This window comes from Olea europaea, chromosome 7, assembly GCF_002742605.1.
Source record: "Olea europaea var. sylvestris chromosome 7, O_europaea_v1, whole genome shotgun sequence".
NCBI lineage: Eukaryota > Viridiplantae > Streptophyta > Magnoliopsida > Lamiales > Oleaceae > Olea > Olea europaea.
The window spans coordinates 22,913,460-22,925,698 of NC_036243.1; the positions used below are offsets into that span (position 1 = coordinate 22,913,460).

At 38.1% G+C, this 12,239-nt stretch overlaps 2 protein-coding genes across 2 annotated transcripts; one reads left to right on the forward strand and one right to left on the reverse strand.

The window, feature by feature from the left end:
* Positions 1 to 3,810: 3,810 nt before the first annotated feature.
* Positions 3,811 to 4,574, reverse strand: LOC111397475 (uncharacterized mitochondrial protein AtMg00860-like). The gene has a single exon (XM_023024423.1). The coding sequence runs from the start codon at positions 4,554 to 4,556 to the stop codon at positions 3,840 to 3,842; it is 717 nt and encodes a 238-aa protein (XP_022880191.1). The 5' UTR covers positions 4,557 to 4,574; the 3' UTR covers positions 3,811 to 3,839.
* A 2,226-nt stretch (positions 4,575 to 6,800) lies between these two features.
* Positions 6,801 to 10,940, forward strand: LOC111397473 (oxysterol-binding protein-related protein 1C-like). The gene is made up of 7 exons (XM_023024422.1): positions 6,801 to 6,900; positions 7,611 to 7,766; positions 8,660 to 8,827; positions 8,902 to 9,042; positions 9,185 to 9,415; positions 9,655 to 9,768; positions 10,371 to 10,940. The coding sequence occupies exons 2-7, from the start codon at positions 7,623 to 7,625 to the stop codon at positions 10,536 to 10,538; spliced, it is 966 nt and encodes a 321-aa protein (XP_022880190.1). The 5' UTR covers positions 6,801 to 6,900; positions 7,611 to 7,622; the 3' UTR covers positions 10,539 to 10,940.
* Positions 10,941 to 12,239: the final 1,299 nt, after the last annotated feature.

The following is a 12,239-nucleotide window of genomic DNA, read 5'->3' on the forward strand; positions in this document are numbered from 1 at the left end:
TTAAATTCAATTGCCTTAAGTTATGTTTAATTGAAATTTGATTTTAGTTAAATAATCATGTCTTATAATTGTGGATTTTGAGTTGGACTCCAATTCGATATTTAATTAAAAATTTGATTTTAATTAATTATGCTCGCTAATTAAATAATTGATTAATATGATTAATTAATTATTTAATTGTTCCGATCCTTTGGTCATCAATCTTTGCTCACCATAAAACTTTTGTCCATACTTCTTTTTCGTTGAATTTTTTATGTATCAACATTCTATTGATTAGCAAATTTTATCTTTTTTGATGGTTTCATTTAAAATACCTTTTTTGTGCTTTAAAATGAGGGAAAATATTTTGTCACATTTTTTCATTTATTATTTTTTAAAATATGATTAAAAAATTAGTTATTTTACACTTTCGAACGGAGTTGTTTGACAAAAACAATTATAAAATATGAGATGTGCTAATTAATAAAATGTTAAAAATAAAAGTGCGTAAAAAATAACGTTAAGGACATAAGGATTACAATAAGCAAAGATTGAGGATCTTAGATGAAATTAAAATGTGGTGTAACAAATAAAAAATGTAAAGTGAATATAATTACCCTTACCGGAATATATCTAAATGTTTGCATTTTTACTTGATCTTTAGAGGTTTCTTTTTAGACTTTTAGTTGGCATCTTATAGTGGCACCCTCCCTTTCCCCACCCCAAACTTTAAATAAATAATAAAAGGGCAATTAGCATAAAACATCCTTACCTTTCAATATTATTGTGCAAAACATCCCTACATTTCATTTTTTGGCATCTTCACCCTTTCCTTCACTTTTTATTGAAGAAATCCTCATTTTCATCAAATTTCTTGTATAAAATAACAAATATACCCCCTATTTAAATAAAGCAATAAAAAAGAAAAGAAAAATTAAAGAATAAATTGCAATCATACTCTCAAACTTTTTTTAAAAAGTGCAAATTAGTCCAAATAAATTATTATAAAGGTAATTAATACAAAACGTCCATACCTTTTATTATTATTGTGTAATGTCCCTACTATTCATTTTTTGACATTTTCACCCTTATTTTTATATTTCATTGCAAAAATCATTATTTTCATTCATTTTCTCAATTAAAAGCTATAAAATTATAAATATATACTCCTCTTTAAATAAAGAAAAATAAAGAAAAGAAAAATAAGAACAAATTGCAACTATACTCCCAAAATTATCAAAAAAAGTACAAATAAATTTCAAATAAATAATTAAAAAATATAGTGAATATAGTTGCAATTTGTTCTTTATTTTTCTTTTCTTTCTTTTTGTTTATTTAAAGAGGAGGGTATATTTGTCATTTGCCAGCTTTTAATTGAGAAATTTGATGAAAATAACAATTTTCCTAATGAAATATGAAATGAGGGTGAAAATTTAAAAAAATGAAAAGTAAGGACGTTTTGCACAATAATATTGAAAGATAGGGACATTTTGTGCTAATTACCCTTTTAATAATTTATTTGGACTCATTTGCACTTATTAAAAAAGTTTGGGAGTATAATTGCAATTTATTCTTTAACTTTTTCTGGTTTATTGTTTTATTTAAATGGGGGTATTCTTGTCATTTTACATGAGAAATTTGATGAAAATGATGATTTTCACAATAAAAAGCGAAGGTAAGGGTGAAAATGTCAAAAAATGAAAGGTATGAATGTTTTGCACAATAACATTGAAAAATAAGGACGTTTTGTATTAATTACCCAAGAATAAAACCTCCCGAAAAAACTGAAAAATATTAAAATGGACTATAAGTCAAGGAAGAAGAAAAAATGTGTGGGGAGAATATGAAAGGTTTGTGCTCTTTGATCATTGTATTATGTAAACCTCTATATGATGATTGATTGGTTAAGAACTTAAATATCATGTTTGTGACAACTGGGAATGTGATAGACGAAGGAAAGAAAATTGCACTGAATAAATCTGAAAATAACAAACGGGTACAAGACTCCACTCTCAGGCATCCTCTCTCTTCTCACTTAATTCGATGCCTTCTACTATTCCCCACCCCCTTACATATACCCTTCTCCTAATCAACTCAACAGAATAGCTAACCACCTAACTACAGAGAGAGATGCAGCTTTATTCTAGAAACTACCGGCATGCCATGCTGTAATATAGTTATCTTCCATGTTACTTGGTCCCCTTACGTCTTGTGTATGTAATTTTTTTAATTGGGCTTGGGCTTGGGCTTATCAACCCCCCCCCCCCAAAGCAGTCACCTTGTCCGCAAGGTGCAGAGAAGGAAATTGCTGGTTAAACAAATCAAATGGCTCCCATGTGGCTTCCACAGGTGAGAGTCTCTTCCACTGTATCAGGACTTCCATTCCTCCTGTTGTTCCCTGCTTTGAGTATCTGAAACTTGGAACATATTCTGGTTCTACAAGCAACTCCCAGTCATCTCCAAGTTGTTGGGGCAGTGGTGTGACAATCGGTGTAGCTCCCCTTACTTTCTTCAACTGTGAAACATGAAAATTCGGATGGATTCGAGTGTTTTCGGGCAACGCTAGACGGTAGGCTACCTTCCCCACTTTTTCCAAGACCTCAAAGGGCCCATAAAACCTCGGGGCTAGCTTTTCATTAGCACGAGTTACTAACGACATGCGCCTGTAGGGCCTCATCTTTAAATACACCCTATCACCCACTGCATATTCAACCTCTCGCCTGTACTTATCTGCTGCCAACTTCATCTGTTGCTGTGCTTTATGTAAGTGGACTTTTAGTTCATCCAGCACCTTATCTCGTTCCAACATTTGCTGTTCAAGGGACGACACAGCTATAACCCCCTTCTCGAAGTGAAGGAAAAGGGGAGGATCGCGCCCATACAAAATGCGAAAAGGAGTCAGCTTTGCCGCCACATCATAGGAAGTATTGTAGGAATATTCAGCCCAGTGTAAGTATTGGTACCATTGCTTCGGCCTGACTGATGTAAAGCATCTCAGGTATGTCTTCATTCCCCTGTTCACAACCTCCGTTTGCCCGTCAGTCTCGGGGTGATAGGCCGAACTGTGTTTCAATGAAGTTCCTTGCAATCTGAAAAGTTCACTCCAAAACTTACTTAAAAAATACCTTATCCCGGTCAGAAATTATGGTACGAGGCAGCCTATGTAATTTCACTATTTCCTTGGTAAAGAGTGCCGCCACTGAGGGGGCTGAAAAAGGATGTTTCAACCCAATGAAGTGTGCATATTTACTCAAATCGGTCCACCACGACAAAGATGGAATTGAACCCGTCCGATTTGGGAAGCCCCTCCACAAAATCCATGGAAATGTCTTCCAATACTTGGTTCGGAATTGGAAACGGCTGGAGCAACCCAGCTGGGGTGAGGGTCGAGTACTTATGTTGTTGACAGATCGCACAAGCAGCAACATAAGCCTGAATGTTCTTCCTCATCCCTTTCCAAAAGAAAGTTTCTGCCAACCTTCTATAAGTTTTTAAGAAACCTCCATGTCCTCCGACCTTACTATCATGTCCTTCATGTAAGGCCAACTGCAAAAGTGGTGATTTCCTTGGCAACACCAGCCGGTCATGGTACAGTAAGTGGCCTCGTACCAAAGGATAACCAGGAGGAGCAACCTCCCCCTTCTGCAAGGAGGTGACCAAAGCGCCAAATTCCTTGTCATCACTTATAGCCTTTCGGACTATGTCCAATTCCATGGTGCAGGGTACACTCATGGCCATGATAGTTGTGGTCGCATCAATCCTTGATAGTGCATCTGCAGCCTTGTTCTCCATTCCTGCCTTATATTCAATATCAAAATCGAACCCCAAGAGCTTAGTAAGCCATTTCTGATATTCCTGATTCACTTCTCGCTGCTCCAATAAGAATTTAAGGCTACGTTGGTCGGTTCGAATGATGAATCTCCTTCCAACAGGTAGTGCTTCCACTTTTGAATTGCCATGACAATGGCCATAAGTTCCCGTTCATAAATTGATTTGCTCCGAGCCCTCTGGGGAAGCACTTGGCTGAAATATGCGATCGGTCGACGATCTTGCATAAGGACTGCCCCTATCCCATATCCGGAGGCGTCGGTTTCCACAATAAATGGTTGTGTGAAGTTGGGCAGCCCCAACACCGGTACAGTCATCATGGCAGTTTTCAATTTCAGGAAGGCTGCTTCTGCCTCTTCATTCCACCCAAAGTTGTTCTTCTTCAATTGTTGTGTTAACGGCCATGCAATGCTTCCATATGACTCCACAAATCGACGGTAATACCCTGTGAGTCCCAAGAATCCTCTCAGCTCCCTAATAGATTTTGGTCTGGGCCATTCTCTCATGGCCGCTACCTTGGATTCGTCGGCTGACACCGCTTTTTCTGATACAATATGCCCTAGATATTCCAACTCCGTTTGCCCGAATAGACACTTCTTTTGGTTGGCATACAACTGATTGTCCCTTAACACTTGTAGTACCCTACGAAGATGATCCCGATGTTCCTCGATAGTGCGGCTGTAGACCAGGATGTCATCAAAAAACACCAAAACGAATTTTCGGAGATAGCTCCTAAAAATCTCGTTCATGAGGGACTAGAAAGTTGCCGGGGCATTTGTCAACCTGAAAGGCATGACAAGGAACTCATAGTGCCCTTCGTGAGTTCGAAAGGCAGTCTTAGGCACATCTTCCGGCCGTACCTGAATTTGGTGATAACCTGATTTCAGGTCTAATTTTGAAAAGACTGTGGCGCCAAAAAGTTCATGGAGCAGCTTATCAATCACTGGAATTGGAAATTTATTAGGAACGGTCACTTTGTTTAAGGCTCGATAATCGACGCAGAATCTCCAACTCCCATCCTTCTTCTTTACCAACAATACTGGACTTGAAAATGGGCTAATGCTTTGCTGTATGAAGCCTGCAGCTAACAACTCTTGTACCAATCGTTCAATTTCACCCTTCTGAAAATGCGGGTACCTGTAAGGCCTTACACTGATCGGCGCTGTTCCTAGTTGCAAGGTAATAGCGTGGTCACGATTCCTTGATTGGGGGGGGGGGGCTGTTGGGCATCTCAAAGACGGGTGCAAATTCCCTCAACACTTCTGAAATCATATTCGGAGTTTTCTGGCACCCGTGCATGAAGTGAACATCAATATTCCCCAACTCCAGAATTGCCCCTCCTTGAGACTTAAGTGCCTTGAACATGGACTTCAAGGACACAGATGTTTTGCTCAAACCGGAGTCCCCTTTTATCTTCACCTTCACGCCGGCCACCATGAAAGTCATGGTGAGAGTCTGCCAGTTAACCTGCATATCCCCTAGTTTACGCAACCACTGCATACCCAAGATAACGTCGGAGCTCCCCAGTTCTAACGGTAAAAAGTCCTCCTCCACTACCACACTCTGCAGCTGAAGCTTCACATTCTGCAAATCCCTTCTCCTTTTACTGTGAACCCAGTACCCATGATGACCCCGTAACCGGTTGTGCCCGATAAGGGAAGTCACAACTGCTTGACCACTTCTTCCGAGATGAAATTGTGGGAGGCCCCACAGTCAATTAAGATGATTACCTCCTTCGAGCCGATCGAGCCTTTCAGTTTCATAGTCTCCGGGGCAGTGAGACCTACTACCGAGTTAAGGGATAGCTCGACCGAGGTTCCCACGCCGGTAACATCATCGTCGGAGCTTCCCGGTTGCTCGCCGGCAGTCGCTGTATGGGGGCTGGACAGCACCTCCCATTTTTCCAACCCTTCTCCACCTCCTCTGTCTTCTTCATTTTCTCTAATAACCATAACCTGGAGCTCTTTATTCTTGCAACGATGACTGATCACAAAATTTTTCGTCACATTTGTAGCACAACCCTTTTTCTCTCTTTGTCTGAATCTCCGCATCGATCAGTCGCTTGAAGGGGTAATTGATTTTTGGGGGAGGTAGAACACGAGTAGGTAGGATGTTTAGGGGCACCGACTGCCTTTGGGTTGTTTGTCCATAAGAATTATTTTGGCCCCCTTTGAATCTGGTTGGGCCAAAACTCCATGGGCTGTGTTGGATCATTTGATCCCTTTCTTCCACACGTTGGGCCACATCCATAATCTGCTCGAGGCCCACTGGGTCTATTAATTGGACTTCCACCCTAATCCTGGGAGTCAGCCCATTGATGAAGTTGCACTCCAATACTTCCTCCGATATGTTCTGCAAGGGAGACGCCAATTTTTCAAACTGTCGGTGGAAACTCCTTGACTGTGGCAATCTGTCGCAGCGCCAAAAATTGGGCACACAGGGAGCCGTCCTGCGTCGGACGAAATCGGCGCAGTACACGCCCCTTCAGCTCTTCCCAATTCCTCATGGGTCGCAGTCGTTCTTCCCACTGGAACCAAGCTAATGCATCACCGTCCAATCAAACGGCGGCTGCATCCCATTTCTCCTCCTCTGTCATCCGATTCACATTAAAGTATCGTTCCACCCTGAAAATCCACCCATCAGGGTCGCCTCCATCAAACACAGGCATGTCTAATCGGCGGATGCACGATTCCGGCCTCCATCCATTGTCAAACCTACTTCCACTGTTCTGGCTGCCTTCAGATCCCGCCTGTGCGCCGCTCGCATTTGAGGGTGAGTTCGGAATCTGGGGTTTGGCCACTCCCTTTTCCTTTCTCTCTCGCTCCAGAATTTCCCATGATCGAAACATCAATTCGAATTTTCCTTTCAAGTCGTCATGAAATTGCTGAAATTCAGCTCGTAGAGCCTCCATCCCAGTCTGTAGGGCTGAGTGATTAGCCGCCACTTGTTGCTCCAATTCCCCTACTCGATCGGTAAGTGTCATGGTGGTGCCGGTTGGATCCAATGCTCTGATACCACTTTGATAGAAGAAGGAAAGAAAATTGCACTGAATAAATCTGAAAATAACAAACGGGTACAAGACTCCACTCTCAGGTATCCTCTCTCTTCTCACTTAATTCGATGCATTCTACTATTCCCCACCCCCTTACATATACCCTTCTCCTAACCAACTCAACAGAATAGCTAACCACCTAACTACAGAGAGAGATGCAGCTTTATTCTAGAAACTACTGGCATGCCATGCTGTAATAGAGTTATCTTCCATGTTACTTGGTCCCCTTACCTCTTGTGTATGCAATTTTAATTGGGGGCTTGGCCTTGGGCTTATCAGAATGTAATTTAGAGAAGTCCAAATTTATTGACTTGGGAGTTTGAAATGTGTGAAGAGCAATGCAGTGTCTAAATTCCTCAATTATAAGACATCTGAAAGAAGAAAAGCAAGTATATCTTATCAATCTATTTGCTTCCCTTTTAGTTCAATGCCAGAGTTGGTTTTTTTTTTCCCTTCTCTCTCTCTCTCTCTCTCTCTCACTCTTTATGGGATACTAATCTTTTCCTCGGAATTTGAATACTGAGTAATTTGTCTGCAATTGTTGTGTTAATGTTTGTTCACTAAAATTTTGTCATCCATATGAAGCACCGCTTAATTATTTATTAAGGACCGAATGTCTCTTATGTGGGAAAAGCAAGTCCGAGCTTAATGTCCATGGAATATTTTTTTAGGAAGTTCTGCTTTTTTATTTCCGATGTTCACTATATGCTCCCTTTTAGCATCTAATCTGTGATAATAAATTTTCTGACAGGGTAACAGCCTTATGAGGATTCTAAACGTAGCTGCATTTGCAGTATCTGGATATGCTTCTACTGAAGGAAGGAATTGCAAACCATTTAATCCACTGTTAGGGGAGACTTATGAGGCTGATTATCCAGATAAAGGCTTCCGATTCTTCTCGGAGAAGGTAGTAGTTTATTACCTGAAGCAATGCTGTGTTTGTATCATCCATAATTTTTCTCATCTTCTATAATTTTGATTAGTCTTTCAATCAGGTTAAATTTTTTATGGTATAAATAAATGCCTTGTTATGATGTTCAAGATACTGTAGACCTGTCCGAATATGTGGTTTTCTGCACTAGTTAATTTGATCAAAGCTCACCTTATGCTAAATGTACTCAATTTTGTTGCTACACACTCCCTTTAAATTCTTGTAGGAAAATATAAGATAGAGATATGCAAAAAAGGAAAATAAAGAGTGACTTTCTTTATTTTTATTACCTCAAGAAATGCAATTTCTATTTTTGATACTATGCTGTTTGATCCAGTCACAAAAGTCATCTGTATTTTAAATCTAGATGAGTATGTCACATGGTTACTTTTTAAAGATAAAGGTCAAAATCTTCAATATCATGTTAAATATATTTTAGTTCTACAGTGCCTGGTAGTTTTACAAGTTACGTTGAGCAAAACCAAGACCTTGGATTTAATGTTCTTATGTTATTTGCCAAATAATTCATTTGAGTTTCTAGAGGAACATTAATAGGAAAAAATGAAAATTTTGACTTTCCTTCACTTGACATGGCTGAGAAATGTTTTCAATCATAATAATGTTTAATGAACATTTTGGTCTGCTTTCCACTCAGTTTAGACAAGTCTTCTGCGAGTCTAGTTATAAATTGCCTGTAATATAGTATCTTGGCGCGCATGTCATGAAATTGCTGATTTTGTTGTTTGACTTTTGGTTAATAGTGCTCCTAATAACTGATGAAGATGGAGATATCTTTACAGGGAAAATCCTTCCTGGTTTATGCACACACCGTGATCAAACATTACTAATGCTGGTTTCTTTTGGATCAGGTGTCTCATCACCCAATGGTAGTAGCCTGTCATTGCGAGGGTACTGGCTGGAAGTTTTATGGTGATAGCAATCTGAAAAGCAAATTTTGGGGTCGCTCGATTCAGCTCGATCCAGTTGGTGTTTTAACGCTAGAGTTTGATGATGGAGAAGTTTTCCAATGGTGTAAGGTATCAGCACGATAACTCATAGAGTTGTTCTTTTATTTGTTTGATTTCATGCCTGATAGGCTTGTTTGTGGCAGGTAACAACATCAATTTACAATCTTATTCTGGGGAAACTATATTGTGATCACTATGGTACAATGCGGATAGAAGGAAACCGCAATTACTCGTGTAAACTGAAATTCAAAGAGCAGTCTATCATAGACAGAAATCCTCATCAGGTTTTCTCCCTTTATATATGATTTGCTTCTAGACCTGTAAAGAATGGATGAATAATTTTGGTATTTTGTTTTTTTCGGTGGATAGAAATAATCAATTTTTTATTGTCAAGGGCATTGACATAATATAACTTCACTTTTGCAGGTTCAAGGAATAGTCCAAGATAGGAGCGGAAAGACAGTAGCAACTCTATTTGGAAAGTGGGATGAGAGCATGCATTATGTCAATGGAGACTGCTCATCTAAAGGAAAAGGTCACGAATCTCTGTCAGAAGCTTGTTTGCTCTGGAAACGTAGCAAGCCTCCTAAGTTCCCTACGCGTTATAATATGACACGCTTCGCCATGGGACTGAACGAGCTTATTCCCAAACTGAAGGTAATTTTTATGAATGATTCAACGTCTTAACTGTTTCCACCAAATGAATGTTTTTCTTAGGCTGGCAAGTGTTTTTGTTCTTCAAATACCATCTTTTAGTTGGAAATTACATGTATTTTAATTCAAATCATTAACTCTAATCTTATGCCCGCCCTTGGGTTCCGGAACACATAATACACTTTTTTATACTCAGCTTTTCAGGATTACTTATTGTGCTAAGATCTTTTCATCCTTCACAGGAAAAGCTGCCCCCAACAGATTCAAGGCTGAGACCTGATCAAAGGTGCTTGGAAAATGGGGAGTATGAAATGGCTAATGCAGAAAAATTGCGACTGGAGCAGCGGCAGCGGCAGGTAACTGTTTGAGCTTGTTTCTGAATAATCATCAGCTAAAAATGAGCGCATGAGCCTGAATTTAAAGGTTAAGGTGTTTTGTGGCTTCTTTATTTGAAAAATCTCCAATTCTTCTCATCTAGTTTCTTCATGACTCCACTATTGATTTATTTATTGGTTTCATACACATGCTTTCTCATAGTCATATTGAATGGTAAACTTGAGATAAATCACATATTTATTGGATGCTCCATAATGCCCTTAGAACTGGAAATAAAATTATGTAATTTTTCTCGAGTAGTTCCAGTGCGTTTCCAGTAGGAATTGATGTTCAGGTTCTTTTTTCTAAATTATTGACGTGGGAAATGTAGTGGTAGTTCCGATGTTCTAAACAGTACTGGCATTAAAACACGTATTTGAAGTGTTGGCATTAATAGTTTTAATCGGGGAAGTTCTGGAACATACGGATTTGGCATTAACATTTTTCTAGTTTGAATTCGATATTCTTTACATACCAACTAATGCATTTCAGTAGGAGTCGTAAAATGGTGCAACTCGTGTGCTGTAGTGTCCTTGAGTATGTTAGCCTTTTATTTATTTTCTTTTTGTTTTGTGGAAACCAGGCTCGAAAGATGCAAGAGAGGGGTTGGAAGCCCCAGTGGTTTGTGAAGGACAAAGGTTCGGATACCTACCGCTATATTGGAGGGTATTGGGAAGCGAGGGAACAGGGAAAATGGGAATCTTGCCCCGATATTTTTGGCCAAATCTCTTCCGATCAAATGTTAGAGTGAGTTACCAGGAGTCGAGTCTTGTGTGGTTGACAGTATTCAATATTATTGCTGGAAATATTGGAAAACAGCCGATGATGATCATTGGCACGAGCTGCAAATATATCCATAACCTGCTTGTATATTACTTCGAGGAAGCAGCTAAGTTGCCATTGATATTCACTCCGGTTCTTGCTTATGAGAATTCTTCGATTTTCTTCTCCATCGCCCCTTGGTTTTGCTGTGAGTGTAAGATATTTTGATCGACGACCTTTTTTTATTTTTACCATTTTTGCCATTTTACCAGGTGTATCATAAATTGGAAAGGATAGACCTGAGGGTCATCTGTGCATTTAAAAGAATATATTCCTTTTAGATTAATTAATAACAGATGCAATTAATTATACGAAACATCATTTTAGATTTTGCTCAGTATGCATTGTTCATATGTTTTGTTGTATGTCTGATTTACAAATTTCAATTAATATTGAAAAATAAGTGGCTTATATCGTTATTCTATTGCCTAAAAACTTATAGAGTTCTTTTTTGGCAGCAAGGATCCTAACAAAGAAAACCCAAATAAGCTACTTATGAAGAAATTACTTGTGCTTGCTTGCTTGTAATTCTCATTCCTTATAAATTCGTGGGGAATTTACCAAAATGTCACTTTTTTTTGAAAATGCACAAAAAATTTTGATGTGCACACAATTTGTACAAAAATGTCACTTTCTTGTTGTCAAATGTCTAAATTACCCTTAATTTGACTTTTTTTGAGCATTTAATGCTCCTTCATGATTGTTTTTAAAAAAAAAAATTAATGTTGTGAGTTGATTGTTTAATTTGTAGATTATAATCATTGAATATATGAATATTATATTGTAAAATACGAATTTAGTTAATAAAAAATGAATATAAAATCCTTCAAAACCCTAGTTAACATTAAAAAAAAAACAAATTTCTTGTTAAACAAACCTTTATTTCATTCATCTTCTTCATCCATTTTCTTCTTTATCAAGAAGACATTACTTCATCCATCTTCTTCATCTATTTTGAATTGTCAGTTATTACAAATTGTTTATATTTTTATGTAATAGCTTACTATTTTTAAAATGTTAAAAACAACATGATAATCACTACTATTAATCATCATCTTCTTCTTCTTTTTTTTTTTTTAATATTTTTGAAGGAAAAATATACCAAAAATATTTAGGGAAATGTGAAATATTTCATATTTAATGAAACATTCAGTCATTTATTTCTGGAAATAGGTTGTAATGTTGTAGTTGTTGTAGTTGATAGATGATTATAACCATTAATGCTACCAAACACATTTGAAACTTCTCGACAATTCCAACAGTTGAACTGTCGAATCGACATTTCGAAACTGTCGGGATAGATATTTTAACTGTCGAACCCTACATTTATAAACTGTCGGGATAGATAACTAAACTGTCGAATTGGATAGCTGAAAACTCTTGACACCCTTCATTTGACCTATTGCATAAGTTTAAATATTCGAACGTGTCACTTCCATGCTATTATATAATCGACATATTGATTGCGCATAATTCTTATCGTTGCAATCCCAACATTTCAGGTATGAACAATAATTTGAGATTCATCGTGTCGCATGGGGGAAAGTTCGTTCATGTGAATGACGAATGGAAGTGGACTAGGGACAAAACCACTTCCATTTTAGTGTCGAACAATATTACACTACCCGGG